The sequence below is a fragment of the Aspergillus nomiae genome (assembly GCF_001204775.2).
Source record: "Aspergillus nomiae NRRL 13137 chromosome Unknown contig00419, whole genome shotgun sequence".
Classification (NCBI taxonomy): Eukaryota; Fungi; Ascomycota; class Eurotiomycetes; order Eurotiales; family Aspergillaceae; genus Aspergillus; species Aspergillus nomiae.
In genome coordinates, this window is record NW_015378474.1 from 1 (window position 1) to 15651 (window position 15651).

General features: G+C 50.1%; 4 protein-coding genes across 4 annotated transcripts; 3 read left to right on the top strand and 1 right to left on the bottom strand.

Moving 5' to 3' along the window:
- ANOM_010521 (uncharacterized protein) lies at positions 1–2165 on the bottom strand (the record flags this gene model as incomplete). The annotated part of the gene is made up of 2 exons (XM_015555777.1): positions 1–1942; positions 2001–2165. Coding segments are annotated over 2 exons (2107 nt in total), but the record flags the coding sequence as incomplete, so codon positions are not given.
- Positions 2166–2629: 464 nt separating this feature from the next.
- On the top strand, positions 2630–6272 carry ANOM_010522 (uncharacterized protein; the record flags this gene model as incomplete). The annotated part of the gene is made up of 2 exons (XM_015555778.1): positions 2630–5521; positions 5571–6272. The coding sequence occupies 2 exons, from the start codon at positions 2630–2632 to the stop codon at positions 6270–6272; spliced, it is 3594 nt and encodes a 1197-aa protein (XP_015402619.1).
- A 607-nt stretch (positions 6273–6879) lies between these two features.
- On the top strand, positions 6880–9622 carry mvp1 (sorting nexin Mvp1; the record flags this gene model as incomplete). The annotated part of the gene is made up of 5 exons (XM_015555779.1): positions 6880–7390; positions 7448–8194; positions 8254–8396; positions 8460–9053; positions 9119–9622. The coding sequence occupies 5 exons, from the start codon at positions 6880–6882 to the stop codon at positions 9326–9328; spliced, it is 2205 nt and encodes a 734-aa protein (XP_015402614.1). The 3' UTR covers positions 9329–9622.
- A 1946-nt stretch (positions 9623–11568) lies between these two features.
- ANOM_010524 (Na+/H+ antiporter Nha1) lies at positions 11569–14714 on the top strand (the record flags this gene model as incomplete). Its single annotated transcript, XM_015555780.1, has 2 exons — positions 11569–13395; positions 13443–14714. The coding sequence occupies 2 exons, from the start codon at positions 11569–11571 to the stop codon at positions 14712–14714; spliced, it is 3099 nt and encodes a 1032-aa protein (XP_015402616.1).
- Positions 14715–15651: the final 937 nt, after the last annotated feature.

The window sequence follows — 15651 nt, forward strand, 5'->3', positions numbered from 1 at the left end:
GATGGTGGACCATGGCGATGATCTCGGTTCTGGAGAGGGTGGAGCGGATGGAGGTGGTGATCGTTGGGAGTGGGTGGATGTGGATCTTCTGGAGGGTGGTGTTTAGCCCGCGGAAGATGTCCTGGAGTGTGGCTTCGGGGTTCTGAATGGCCTCGGTGCTGTTCTCTTCACCGGCGGTTATGGCGTGGGCAGTCTCTTCGAGGGCTGCGGAACGGGAGCGCGCCATGTTGAGGAAGAATTTGAGCGTGTAGGCTAATTCGTCGGAGCTGAATGTGACAGGACCCTGGAGGATGTCGATGAGGCGCTTGAGGGTGGGGTCCGCGTCTATGAGAGCTTGCACGAATGATCCTGTTGGCAATGCGGGCAGGATACGGGGCTTGAGTGATCGGCGTAGGGCAATCTCGACATTGTCGAGAGACAGATGGCCCAGTTGAGTGAGCCACTGGCATGTGTGCTCGGGCCAGACGTCAATGGACAACTGTGACGACGAAGAGACGGCCAATTGGTCCTTGTTCACGGCATCCTTCAAGGAGAAGATGCAAGAGAGCAAGAACAGCATGACCTCTGGATTGACGTACTGTTTTGGCAGAGCATCAGAGTTACTAGCCTTGAAGTACGTCTGCACTGCACTGTCGAAGGCGTCCCCGTTTTGCGACTTCGAGGCCGCGCGCAGGTCAGTGACCAGTTTGTTCCACCGACCGACCTGCTCCTCTGAGGTGAGGCCCAACGACGTAAATTGATCGGTCCGTGGCTTCTTTGATGCCACATCCCACTGAGAGGTGGATGATCCGATACCGCGTCCAATTGCGTCAATCAGAAGGCTGTCTCTCGACCGCTTCAGTGAAGAGCCCGAAAGTGAATTGGACGAGCTCAGGTCGAACGCAAATAGGGTGTTTCCCTTGGTCGCTACAGCAATTCCCAGCTTTGCATAGTAACTGATGAACCTTGTCCGTGCCTTGGAGCTGGTATTTCCGTGAATGTCGTCAATGGCGATGCTACGCTGGATGGATTTGTATTGTGTATCGAACAAAGCGACGATCGAATTCCCGGCACCAATGACGGACTGGGGAGATATGCGCATCAAAGAAGAGAAATTCTCATTTTCGAGGATAAATTGCGAGGTCACGGTGGGCTTGTACTGAGAAAGGTCGAAGTTGACGAATCCCTTAGCGAAGGACAGATTCAGCCCTGCCGATCCGGTATGGAAATCCCATTCCAAGCCACTGCTTTCAAATAACTCTTGTCCCTTGATGTCTGGAATGCTGAAAGTCAGGAGATGCTTCAGTTTTTGACTTTCGTCAAGACTCCTTCCCTGAGAAGGAATCTTAGCAGGTACGGAGAACATATGGACCTTGACGTCGCTCAGTTTGATTTCTTCGGAACCAGTTGGACGCGAAACGAGCAACAACACTGAAGGTTCATCCACGTTAGAGTCCACCAGATCCCCTAAAGCCAAAGCCGCAAGGTCCTGCCTTCTCTTGAACAGGGCTTTTTTGGCGTCTTCGAACTCAACGAGGAAGCAAGCTTGGACAGCATGAGACGAAGAGATCTTTGCGAGCTCACTATGCTGGAGACTCCAGTGCTGGTTGTCAAGATCCGCTGCTAGTCTCCGGACACGGCCATCTTGGTGAACCGTCAAAATATCGTATGGGTTCTTTTCCTCCTCCTCGTTAGACCCTGTCGGGACGATACCGATGAAAACCGTTGGACTACTAGAGTCTTTCACGGAGAAAGATGAGGAAGAGATGACAGGCGCGCTCGACCCATTTCCACCGCTTTCTTCCACAAAGCACTTGATCTCTTTCTGAGGATTAACCGCAACGTAGGTCTGTCTTTTCACGACCGATTTGTCCGAAAGCTTTCTGCGCACCGAGCATGGCTCACACGAGAATGAGGATTGTGGAGGGACAGCGTAGGAGGTTACCAGCTTCGGAGTTTGTATCTAATATCAAAGCGCTTAGCATGGATTACAAAGGACGCAGCAAGCCGGTCAAGCCTACATTGTAGATGTTCACAGCCTCTCCATCGACTGCGACAGCAACTTCATATCTTTTGCGCTTTTTAGACTCTGAGAGACTATAGACTTCACCGATATGGGTTTTGCCCTTGGATGCGTGCAAGGGGCGAGGCAATTGGGCCAAGACCGATGGCGGCTGCAGATCCATGGCAGCAGATATCAATTTTTAACGTACGCGACCGTTGCCGCTGAAATGCTGAGCAAGTGTAGTCTCTTGAAGAAATCCATTTCGATGCATCTTGAAAAATTTCCGGTCCTATGTTGTTCCGCGGTTCCGATGCTAGGCCTAAAAAGGCTAGCTTTAAATTACAATGTACCTCCGTTACACTTAAGGTACAGTAAATGACGTACAGGAGGAGAGACTGACCGCGCGGGAATACGCGCTTCTTCGCGTTCTTTTGGTGCATTCAATCTCGTGCTTCAATTATGCCTATCTCTTGTCTCAATTGTTGCACACTGCGCCCCCATATACCTTTGATTTCCTTATAGTCTCTACTACATTCTTTCCCAGCTTGCTTGCTATATTTACTCTGCATGTACAATTTGTTGTTCAATCTGACGGTGATCGGGCGATGAGCGTCAGCTCATCGAATTAACACGTCGCCGTGATCTATGGCAATGGGACAGGAAGGGCAACGAGCAATTCACCCTTTTTTCGAAGAGGTCAATTCACACCCCCATTCCTGTATTTCAATATACTCATACAGAATAGACTTAGGAATACCAGCCAACACTATCCCTCAGAGCCTCCCAGGAGACGGTTTACTCCCTTCACATGACCTCCTTCACAATGGCAGCCCATTGTCTATAAATAAACAGTCAACAAGCGAATATATTTCACCCTATCCCGTATTCTATGAATTACCTTCCCCGGAACACAGACACGTCGTGATGCTCGAACATGATCCCAATGCACCCCGCAGGAAAAGGCGCAAGACTGATAAGTCCAACGATGCAAGTCACTCGGATGGTTCCATAGCCAAGTACATCACGGCTAAAGGGCCCCCGTCAACTTCCCACGGTGAAAGCACTTCGGTCGATGATATATCTACACCCGCTGAAGATGATGGCCCTATGGTGACCGAAGCTGAAGCTAGGACTCTCCCTTCAACTCCTTCGCCCGAAGTCGCGGCTCCTCATGATAGCTCTCACGCAAAGGATGATTTTACGCTGAATAAGGCGACGCCTAGGAGGTCCCCAAGACAGAAAATCATCAAACTAAACCCTAACGGAAAGCTTCTAAGCTCGCCTGTCGCGGATAAGTCGGACAAGTCCACGCGGAAGAAGGATAAGGGGCGCGGCAAATCAGGTTCTCAAAAAGAAGGGGGCAACAAGCATGAAGTAGTGATCATCAAATATTCCAACACAAATGATGCTGCAGAGAGCTTGGGAAAACGCATTGACGATATCATTAGTGGCCGGGCGAAATACGCCCCTCCAGTTAAACATCAGCCACCTATTCGTCCTGCACCTAAAGACGAACCGGCGAAACCTACCCATCCATTCTTTTTAAAGAAGGCGACCCGCAAATCTGATTCCTTGCAACCTCAGGTTAGCAACCAAAATTCTCCAGTGGTGGACAAAGAGGAGGAAGGAGTCACTAAGGCCCCATTAACGTCTCATAACCCTCCAACACCAAGCTTAGGAGTCATCAAGACAGCCATACGCACCCCCTTTACACAGCGAGCTTCTAAGCTTCCAGAACCAATGCAACCGATATGGCCTCCACGAGATTTTATCCATGTCCGTGGAAACCAAGCAGGACAACCGAATCTCCAGTATGTTTCAAATATGGATCGGCGGAAGTCCAAGATGGCTGCTATTAGCATTCAAGACAGAGAGAGCATACTCTCGCCGGGGATGCAAGGGTTATGTCAGGAGCCCGACAAAATCTTACGAATACCTGAGAGGCATGTCGCTAGCGGAAATATCCTACAAAAGGCAATAGCCGGACAATTATCCCAGTCTACCTTGTCAAGCCCAGACAGCTACACTCTCAGTGATACATGTCATCCCGCTATTGCCAAACTATACGCATCTATACCAAATTCGATGACTGCTTTTGACCGTGGGGAGTGCGACAGTTATCTCTGGACTCAGAAGTACGCCCCGACCTCAGCTGGGCAAGTGCTCCAGACAACCAGGGAAGCTTCCATGCTACGAGATTGGCTAAGATTTCTTATGGTGTCTGCTGTCGACACCGGTAAAGTCTCCAAAGATGGAGAGACCAAACGAAGCTTGGACAAAAAGAAACGGAAGAAGCGCAAGAAGACGGAGAATCTGGATGGATTTATCATTTCCAGTGCGGATGAGGCATCTGAAATGGGCGAGGTCGGCGAATCAGAGGAAGATGAGTTAGCGGGTGGTGTAACAGTCTCGTCGAAGAGAACACTTATTCGCTCTGGTGATCTGACTTTAGAAAAGGGGCGTGTGTCCAATGCAATACTTCTAAGTGGTCCTTCCGGATCTGGAAAGACTGCATCCATTTATGCGGCCGCAAAGGAGCTTGATTTTGAGGTGTTCGAGATCAATCCGGGCAACCGCCGCAGTGCCAGGGACATTGTGGAACGCGTTGGTGATATGACTCGCAATCACCTCGTACATAACATGAATGGTAATGACGAGAAACCTAGCCGCGAATCTTCCGATATTGATTCTCCAAAAGATGAGACATACGATCCCAAACAGAACAAACTGATGGGCTTCTTCAAGGCCACGTCTGACAGTGCTAGCAAGGAACAAAAGGCCCAAAGACAAAACTCGGTAAATCAAATAGATCAGAAACGTTCCCGGAGTCAGAAACAATCTTTTATCCTTCTGGAGGAGGCGGACCTTCTCTTTGAGGAAGACAAGCAGTTCTGGTCGGGAGTATTGGCGCTAATCAATCAATCAAAACGTCCAATCATTATAACTTGTAATGATGAAAGTCGAATCCCACTTGAGGATATATCTTTTCATGCCATTCTCAGATATAGGGTCCCACCGCAGCACCTTGTCGTTGATTATTGTCTTCTACTAGCTGCGAATGAAGGCCACATGCTGAAACGCGAGGCTGTCAACAACCTTTTCCTGAGCACCGGCGGGGATCTACGTCGAACAATCACAGAATTAAACTTCTGGTGTCAAATGGCTATTGGTAGTGAAAAATCTGGTCTTGATTGGATGATTGACAGATGGCCCCGAGGTTCCGATATGGACCAGGACGGTTATCCGCTCCGGGTGATCAGCGTGAACTCGTACGAACCGTTCATGGGCTGGTTCAGCCGTGACATGCTCTTAAATAAAGGCTTAGCCGGTGAGGTCGAATCGCAACAAGAAGCCTTTTCTTGGTGGGATCTCAGTCTACAGGATGCGGAAAGAATGTCAGACACGGATGTATCGCATGCTACACCAGCTGCGTCAAACAGAGAACGACTTGATAGACTGCAGTATCAGTCCAACCTCATGGATATGAGAAGTACCCTTGACGTCTTAAGCCTTGATTGTTCGCTTGATCTCAGATTGGTAAGTCTCTCTCATAGGCCACTTACCTTGCACCCATGCTGACTTCTAGGAGGATGCTCTCGATACTTCTATACCTCCAATGCCGGAGAAGCAAAAAGCGAACTATGTTGACGGTTATCCCTTATTGCATGCCGATGTCGTGCCCGATTACTCATCATTGTCTACGAGTATCGCAAGTACATTCGAGGTTTTATTGGGCAGAGTTTTCCGGCCATGTCGCGAAGCCAACGTCGAATCATTACAAGCGAATAAAGTTCTCAAGAACGTTACCAAACCCAAGTTCACGAATTCCCAGCAGGCAGAATTTACCAGAGCCTTTGAGCCAGTCATGAGAGCAAATTATATATTCCCTCTCCCAACAGGACGCCTGAGTCCATCGTTCGAAAATGGATTACGACCTATCAGTGAAGACCTCGGTCCGTACGTGCGTGCGATTATCGCGTTTGATCTTCGTCTCGAGCAATATCGGATGCAACTGAGCGGATTACTCTCTCAGCATGGACAAGGTTCAAAAAGGGCACGAACAACAAGGGCGAGTCGCGCGGCACTTGAGGGTGGCAGCAAAGCCGAAACACGAAAGGAGCGATGGTTTCCTCCTGATGCCAATCCCACTCTTATTCTCGCCACAGGTGGGCAAGATTGGCAGGATCTATTAGTAAAGACTGGTTATTTCGTGGTTTCGTGTGCGGAACCTGGCAGAGAATGCAATGACCATGCAGCAGCAGAGAGTTCCAGCGAGGGTGGAATTTGATGTATAGATACCCAATGGAGTCGGTCCATTACAGAAGTTACGATATGAGAAATGTACAGTATTTATCACAAGCACTGGATATATGATTCAATAGAACTTAGAAGTTTCTGAGAAAAGGAAAAATTAAACAGGAAAGAAAACAAAATAAAAATAAAGAGAATAGAGGTAACAATAACAAACAAATAAACCACCCTAATCCTGGACAGTGTCATGGACACTGAGGTGGTCGGGTGGCCCAAAGTTGCTTAGTGCCATCAGTGGACCATCTGCCAAACAGCTTCTCCGCCTCTCCTCACTTCCAAGAACTGACTGCTGCAGCTTCATCTCATGGCTCTTGCTCCAGAAAGGGCCATTCAAGGAAAAGCCGGTCTTTTTCTCGTTCTAATGTGTTTCTATTTTCAGATTTAATTGTTGTCCTGCTCAGCTGCGCAATCGGACCTCGGTATTGGGGTTGTTACTAGTGTGGGCTAGCTGTTGTTTGGCCCCATCACATCATCACCTACCTTATCTCTCCCGCCTCCGACCGAACTCCGCTGCATAACGGGATACCGTTGGATCAACACCTCCTCTTTTCGCCGGCTTCCCCTCATAGAAGCTCCTTCCCTCCATGTCCTTGTTCGGCACATCACCCGAGGACTCCTCGGCAGGTAGTTCGGCTCATAGGTCCAAGTCTTCGCTCTTCGCCGACGAACCCTCTCTTGGTACTGGTAGCAATGCCAACCTAGGCTCTTCCTCCCTCTTCGCCGACGATGACGACCTGGGCTCTGGCTCGCCGTGGAATAGCAATGCCAACAAAAGAACGGCCCGGCATAAGCTCGTGAAAACCTTGTTATCGGACTCGGATGCCCCCGAGAGTTATATCGATGCCTACGACCTGGTCCTCAGTACTGGCGATCGCGTTGGTGCCGGTATTGGACTGACTTCAGTCAGGGAAATTCTGTCCGGCAGCGGGATCAGCGCCTCTGACCAAGGAAAAATTTTCAATATTGTTGTTTCTGGTGATATCGATAGTGCAAATGGGCTAGGACGTGGCGAGTTCAACGTTCTTCTGGCACTCGTGGGCCTTGCGCAAGAAGGGGAAGATCTTACATTGGATGCGGTTGATGATAGGCGCAAGAGTAAAGATATATTCAACTCTAGTATATTACTTGTATTCTAACCTAGTTTAACTGCAGAGCTCCCCGCGCCGAAAAGCTTATACCTTGATGCATTGCGCGCAAAACAGGAATCCAGCACCCCTGCGCCGTCGCAAGAGCGGCCGATTACTCCCCCTCGCCCTGCGTCACCCCAGCAAGCACCCAACTCAGCTCACTCACGACGATCCCGACGAGAATCGATGACAGGCTTGGAGTCTGACCCTTGGGGTAGTCCAGAGCTGCATCGCGGACATGCCCACACACAACTCGAATCCGACCATCCAGTGTTGAATGGCTATGGTAGTGTTCGGTCCGCTACTAACGCTTGGTCTGGTAGAGTCGGTGAGGACAACAACCCCAATGAAATCTCGAACAGCAACCGCGCGAATGGCCAAACGGATACTGGGCCGTCCCACGGCTCAGGGTTTGGGTGGGGGGAAAGTTTTGGCAATACACCGAGTGATAGTGGACTTGGAGGAACAGCCCGGGCTGGCCTTGGAAGCTTTGGCCCTCCTAGTAGTGATCATAGCGACTCGAATCCCCGTCGGCGGTCACTGGGGATAGGTAGGGTAGCAAGCCCGCCGGTGGAAGAACTCGTGACAGTGACGCTACTCCCGGAGAAGGAGGGGATGTTCATGTTCCAGCATCGCAATTACGAGGTCAAGTCCCCTCGTAGAGGGAGCACAGTGGTGCGGCGATACAGTGATTTCGTCTGGCTGTTGGACTGTCTCCAAAAACGGTACCCGTTCCGACAGCTTCCTCTTCTTCCACCGAAGAGACTTTCAGGTATGTCAAAGCAAAAGCTTTCTAAAATAAGCTTACTCACCTTTTTCCGCAAATCTAAGTCAATGGCACTCACCTTGCAGCGGATTCCAATGCATTTCTCGAAAAGCGTCGCCGTGGACTCGTTCGATTCACCAGTTCCCTTATTCGGCACCCGGTCCTTAGCCAGGAGCAACTCGTGATCATGTTCCTGACTGTTCCTACTGTAAGTGGAACTAGAGCCTCAAAGAAGAGTTGTAATGTACGGCTAATAATGACCCGATACTAGGAACTGTCTGTGTGGCGGAAGCAAGCCACGATTTCGGTGCAAGATGAATTTATTGGCCGAGACCTTCCCCCTGATCTGGAAGACTCCTTGCCTTCTACACTTCCGGACACACTAGAGACCGTCAGGGGCGGTGTTAAGAGGTCTGCAGAAATCTACATCAACCTGTGCACATTACTTGAGCGTTTAGCCAAGCGCAATGAAGGCCTTGCGGCTGATCACCTGCGGTTCTCGCTTGCCCTTCAATCCCTCACGGAGGTGACTCGAGACACGTACGCGATTGATACCAACGACGTTCCTTTACTTAATGAGGGTATCAAAGCTACTGCCAATCATCTCTCAGCTAGTCAAAGCTTACTGGAGGATGAAGCACGTGCCTGGGAAGAGGGCGTGTTGGAAGACCTGAAGCGCCAGCGAGACTGTCTAGTCAGTGTGCGGGAAATGTTCGACCGCCGAGACCGTTACGCGCGGAACAATATTCCCCAACTGGAGCGGCGCATCGAGAGCAACGAGAGGAAGCTACAGGATTTAAGAAGCCGACCTCAAGGTACCGTCAAGCCCGGAGAGATCGAGAAGGTCGAGGATGCAATCATCAAGGTACGCAGGCCTTCCACGCCTTATTTTGCCATCCTCTACTGACGTCGCGTTTGTTGGACTTGCAGGACAAAGAGTCGATTGTACAACAACATGCGCGCGGTGTCTTCATCAAAGAATGCATCCGCGACGAAATAGCATATTTCCAGCAGAGCCAGTATCATATTAGCCGACTTCACCAGGACTGGAGTCAGGAGCGGGTCAAGTATGCCGAGCTGCAGGCAGATAATTGGCGGTCATTGAGTGACCAGGTCGAAGGCATGCCCTTGGGTGACTGAGAAGAAGGATATGTTTGTACCAATGCAGGAGGCCGGTCTAGACGTTTTTGACTTTTTTTAGTGGTGTGTCCAGTATGTGTATACGTTGATTATTCCCTTTGCCGCGGTCGCCGACGATTGCGTGGGGAAGAGTACGGGATCCTTTTAGCCTGATGTTTCTGAAGCGGTCTTTTTGCGATGTATCCTGTCTCGCTTACTGCATTGTTCTTGTTTCAAGTGTCTTCGTGGTCCTCCGGGACCGTCAGGATTGATACCTTTAATTTGGAATGTGGTTGGGCTGCTTGTTGGGAGTGAGAAACATGACCCGATACATCATTAAGATCGACTGCACTGAGTAGAACGGAATCTGACAGATCCCATAACACCGTTGAATGGGATTAATGTGCTCCAAACCAGAGTTCATAGACGTATGCACGATGCATAGCGTGTGACTCCTCGGCAAATCTCTTCCGGCCATAGTCTGAGTAGAAGGCCAACACGAGTTGTCGGCGGGCGAGAGCGTGACTGGGGTCTCCACTGCGGAGTTGGTTCTTTTTAACTAGTAGTGCCAACCAATCCGGACATTAGGAAATGCCCTTGGCAGCCTTGCAAGGCTGGGCACGGGAGCTTCCATCATCCTAGGTCCCTAATTTATTAGGATTAATTTGAGCCGGGAGAGATAAGACGCTCAGGTCGCCCATGGATGGGGGCGGATGTCGTGGAGATTACGAAAAAAGAAAGATCCATGAATGGGGCCTCTGCACTTAAATTTCTCGAGATCGAAGAACCGACCCTTCTGCAGGTGGCACAGTACTGTAAATATGCTTAGCGTGGGGCCTCACAGATCTTGTCACGGTGAGCGCCATGTGGTCGACTCTGGAGTGAGTTGAGAGAGGAAGAGAATGACGAGGAGTTGCAGATCGATGCAGTAGATAGGTCTCGATTCACGGCGCTAGTATCGATGTTCCTTCGTGGACCAAATTCTGGGACCTGTAACACGTACTACTTCTGAGGACAACTTATACCTGAGGTATCCATGGATTGTACGGGGGGTAGTGGGAGTTCCTCCTACGTATATATTCGGGAATCCTGCCGTTCTCAGGTACAGGAGATAAGGGGAAAACATACGTAATTCACCAACCGCGATCGGGAACGGTGCTACTGGGTAGTGGTATTGTGGGTATAATACCGGTAAAATTTCCAGCTTGGTGGAGTGCGTCCGCCCGCCAAGACCAAAAATTGTTCGCTCCGCGAATAAGCCGGTGGGCCCGTGACTTGCCAATCCCCGCCAGTATCTCCTCTCAGCCGCGGATCTGATTTGCTTTCTTCCCTGCAATCTTCGCCGCCCAGAGCAGAGGATCTACCCACGCTTTCCAGAACTGAGCGCAGTATTACATACCGAAGACACTACCTCCTCCCCCAGATCAAATCAAGCGCCAGGATGATGGTCTTGGCCTGGGTCACGGTCTTGGTCTTTGTTTCTTGAATTTTCTCTTCCTCGTTTCTCTGGAGTGCCCAGAGTCTTGTCCTGCCTCTGGTCATTTCTTGTCTTCGCTTGTCCTTCGCTTGTCTCTTTCTTGTCTTCTCTTGTCCCGTTTCTTTTCTCTCGGTATCTGTTCCTTCTATCCTGCTTCCTTTTTGTTCCCTCCAGAAGGCATCTCCTGGTTGGTACACCATTTGGAGTGTATATCCCATATACTACTGGTCGTTCTGCTCAGCCGGAATAGTAGTTGCCCAATCTGGTAAGTCTCTGCCCTCTCCAATCAAACTGTTTTCTTTCTTCCCTTCACTTGGCACTCGAATCAACTCTGGTTCCTACCTATCTCCGCACCTTTTTTTGTCCCTTTGAATATTCTATTTTCCTGTTCGATTTGATATTCTCCAGCTCTGTGTTTTTCTGCCAATCGCATGTATTCCCTCAATTAAGCGTTTTTACCCTTACAGGACGCAGCAAGGGAAGGCACGTTGTGAGAAAAAGTGTCCGCCCTGCTTTCGCCCGCCTCATCCGTCATCGTTTCGGACTTAACACCCCTCCCCGAGTTATGCCGAGAGCGTCGGTTTCACCATCTCACGAGGCGCATTTCTATTGACTGAGAACCTCGCGGTCTGATCGGTCGGAAACCCTTTGCGATAGTTCCTTTTTACATAATAATTAAAAAGGAACACCGGGGAAGGCACACAGAAATCAGCCAAGGGTCGCGGAAGGACACACAGACAACGGTCGCAGTCGCGGTCGCAGTCCCCGGACACCTTTCAACATCATGGCATGGGATCATTTGGATATAGATAAGCCGCATCTGGCTTACATGATCCTGGGCGGTTTCACCGGCCTGTTCATGCTTTGCTCTCTCTTCGTGAAGGAGAAGCTGTACATCGGCGAAGCAACTGTCGCTACTCTATGCGGGATCATCTTCGGGCCACATGCGGCTAATCTCTTCAATCCCCACGAATGGGGAAATATTGATAAGATCACTCTTGAGTGCTCTCGTATCGTTTTGGTCGTACAATGTTTCGCTGTCGGTGTCGAATTGCCGAAATCATACATGAACCGTCATTGGAAGTCCGTCTTCTTACTGCTGGTGCCGGTCATGACTTGGGGCTGGCTTATTACCAGCTTGTTTATCTGGTGGATGGTTCCTCCCCTCAGCTGGCTGGAGAGTCTTGTATGCGCCGCTTGTGTGACAGCCACAGATCCCGTGCTGGCGTCTTCGGTCGTCGGTAAAGGTAAATTCGCCAAGCGTGTGCCTAAGCATTTGCGAGACCTGTTGTCGGCTGAGTCTGGCTGCAACGACGGTATGGCTTTTCCGTTCATCTACCTATCCTTCTACATTTTACGTTACCGCCCAGACGCGGGCAAAGTGTCTCTTCACTGGTTCTGTGTCACAATCTTATACGAGTGTATCTTTGGCGCCGTCTACGGTTTCCTCATTGGTTATTTCGCCCGCCATGCCATCAAATTTGCCGAACGCAAACAGCTGATTGACCGTGAAAGCTTTCTCGTCTTCTACTTCGTGCTGGCGGTCTTTTGCGCCGGCTCTGGGAGCTTGTTGGGCATGGACGACCTTTTGATAGGTTTCGCGGCAGGTGTTGGCTTCAGTAACGATGGATGGTTCACGGAGAAAACCGAAGAGTCTCACGTATCCAACGTTATTGACCTTCTGCTGAACTTGGCGTATTTCGTGTACTTTGGATCCATTATCCCCTGGGAAATGTACAACGCACCGGAGCTCGGCCTTGTCCCATGGAGGCTTGTTGTGATCGCCATCTTGGTCATCTTTTTCCGCCGAATTCCCATCATGTTACTTCTAAAACCAATCATACCGGATGTGAAAACTTGGCGTGAGGCCCTCTTCGCTGGTCATTTCGGACCCATTGGTGTCGGTGCCATCTTCGCCGCCATCTTGGCTCGAGCTGAATTAGAAACAGACAGCACGCAGCCCCTGACGGAGGCGGAGCTACCAAAAGCGGGTACGGCCGATTATTACATCGTCCAACTTATCTGGCCCATCACAACTTTTATGGTCATCTCGTCCATCTTAGTCCATGGTTCTTCGATTGCTGTGTTCACGCTAGGAAAGCGCATCAACACACTGACCATCACGCTGTCTTACACCACCGCAAATGATGAGGGTCCATCTTGGATGAATCGTTTGCCCCGTGTGCAATCTATAGCCAAAGGCTCCATGTCCTTCCGGAAGCCGGATGACACAGATGCGTCTTCGAATGAGCAGGAGTATCCCCCGGGTACTCTTCCCCCGATCGGAGTTCCTGGTAATTTCCTGCGTCGGGTTCGGGACGAAGATACGGAGTCACCTACGGGTAGGACGTCAAGTCGGAGACCCCGCAGGCGCCGTCGACATGCTTCTGGAGCGGGTGGCCCAATCAGTCAGTCAGCGATTGCACCCCAACGGACTGTGGAAAGTGAAAACGCAGAGGAGGAAGAGGAGCGCGACAAAATTGAACGGGAAAGCTCGCCACCATCCAAAGAACGAGATCAGTTCGGACGAGAACCGATTGTGGAGGCTTATCTGGAAGGCCATCATATGATCATTGAAGATGAAGAAGGAAATGTTCTGAAGACAGAAGATGTTAGTCACATACGCCCGAGGAGCGACAGCGACACATCGAAGCACAGCGTGATAGGCTGCTGCAGGACAAGTCGGGAGAGTTTGCCAAGTCCCGGAGCCAGCCACACGCAAGGTCAGAGGGGGGGGAAGTCGAAGAAGCTCTAGAAGAGAAGACTGGCCACCCCCTTGAAAAGGTTCGCAAGCGGTTTGGCCAGTGGATTGGACTCGGAAAGGGTCGCGCCCAAGAGGCGGATGATCAAGAAGCCGAGAAGGCTCCGGAGACAGAGCAGCAGGCTGTTGCCGCTGCTGACAAGAAACCTAAGGGCAAGTCTCGCTCAGCTCATGCATATCAGTTCGGTAACACCATCATCGTCGAGGACGAGGATGGAGAGGTGATCAAGAAGTACTCTATTCCTTCAACCGACAAACCGGAGACAGGAGCGCCTGTCCGGCGTGGATTGACCCGCATGGGAACCTGGTTCGGCATGGACGGTGAAGGAGAGCCGTCGCAGGCAGAGAAGAAGACAGCGGATGATGACTGGCTAACGGACGACGGTCTCCGATTCACCGTGGCTGACGATGACGACATTGGTAAGAAGGGCGTTGGCCACAAGGGTCGCAGGATGAACAAGCATGAATTCGTCCAGCAACTGCGCAATCTTGGTCCCAGAGCGCGTCGCGATCTGGTGGAAGAGACAGATGCACCCCAGCATGTCAAGGAGGTCGCCCGGGACGAAGCTCGGAACGCGGAGCGCAAGGAGTCTCTTGCTGGTGATGCTACCAGAGACACACGACATGAAAAAGCAACACCTGCCCGAGCTGCATCTGTATCGAGCAGTGAATCAAGCAACGGGTCTGATATAGGGGTACCTGGCGACAACATTGCTGCTTCATTGGCCCGGTTCACCCGTGGCACGGCTGCAGAGGAGCGTCGCAGTACTCTCGACCCCTCTCGCCCTCGCTCACGCAGAGACTCTGAAGACGATGGCACTGAGCGTGTGCCTCCGGCTCAACTTCGAGAAATAGCTGGCCTGTCGCGTCCACCTCAACAAGATGACGACGACACGGGAGAAACACCTGCGGAACGTCGTCGTCGTCTCGCCGCTCTTGGTGAACTGAACTCGGATGATTCCGATGAGTCGGATGCCGCGGTGGAATCTGATAGCGATGACAACACGGGGTTCCGTCGTGTCGGTAGCAAAGTCCAATTCGTAGAAGGGACGAAGCCCTCCGATAGTGGAAATGGAAGTAACACCAACCAAGGGAACGGTTCGAGTTCCTCGAGCTCCGCACATCAGCGCTCAATCTCATGGGGAGGAGAGAAAGGCCGGGAGGCTTAAGGAAACCTGACCGGCTCATACCCCCACAAAAAAATGAAAATGAAAATGAAAATTCGAACACGAGGCATGCATAGGGCTAGTGATTCTTTCAAAGCAAGAAAAGAAAAAAAATAACATAAAAGAAATTGAGAAGAGGACGGTGGGAAGCGAACAATTGCGGTGTGACCAGAAACCAAGCAATTAGAAACGAGACAAGAGACAAGAGACAAGAGATAGAAGCGGAAGCAGAAGCGAAGCAATAATCCTGCGGTCTGAGAACAACCACAAGATAGATTCCAGGGTTTATCATATCGTCGTCTGGGTGGCTGATCAGCTGCCCCCTTTTTCTTTTTATTTCTTTCTGCATTCTTGAGCGCCTGTTGCATGTGTTGTGCATGTCTTCTCATGTTGTGTATAGAGCTTTCTGATTCAGTGTAACTTAATTATTCAACTAGTATTTTCTTTCTGGTATCATTCGTTCCCAGGTGTAATTATTTGTCTGGTCAATATCCAATTATATCGTTTTATTGCGTGATCTTCTTTGATTATTGTACTTGTCACACAAGGGCGGCTGCGGCTCTATTTTTAACTCAGGGTATATACAGATTGGACATTGGCTCACTTGACGTTATTTCCTTGGCTAGGTTTCGTAACCATTTCCCCAATAGTAGACCATCTTTATAGATAATTATATCACAGTCATCTTCATAGAGAAGGAATATAATATAAAAATGTACATACATGTGTAGAAGAATTCCGCTGTTTCCTTCAACAGAAGTGGATTCTGACAAAGTTCCCGGTCAAATATAGTAGTTTCATATATGATAGGATATAATATGGTATAGTGTGATAATACATCAGAAGTCCATGCATGCAGCTTGTTTGTTCATGAAACAAGAAGATTGATCACAAGGATCCAAAGAGGTGAAGAAAGAAGAGATCAAAAACGCTAATAGAA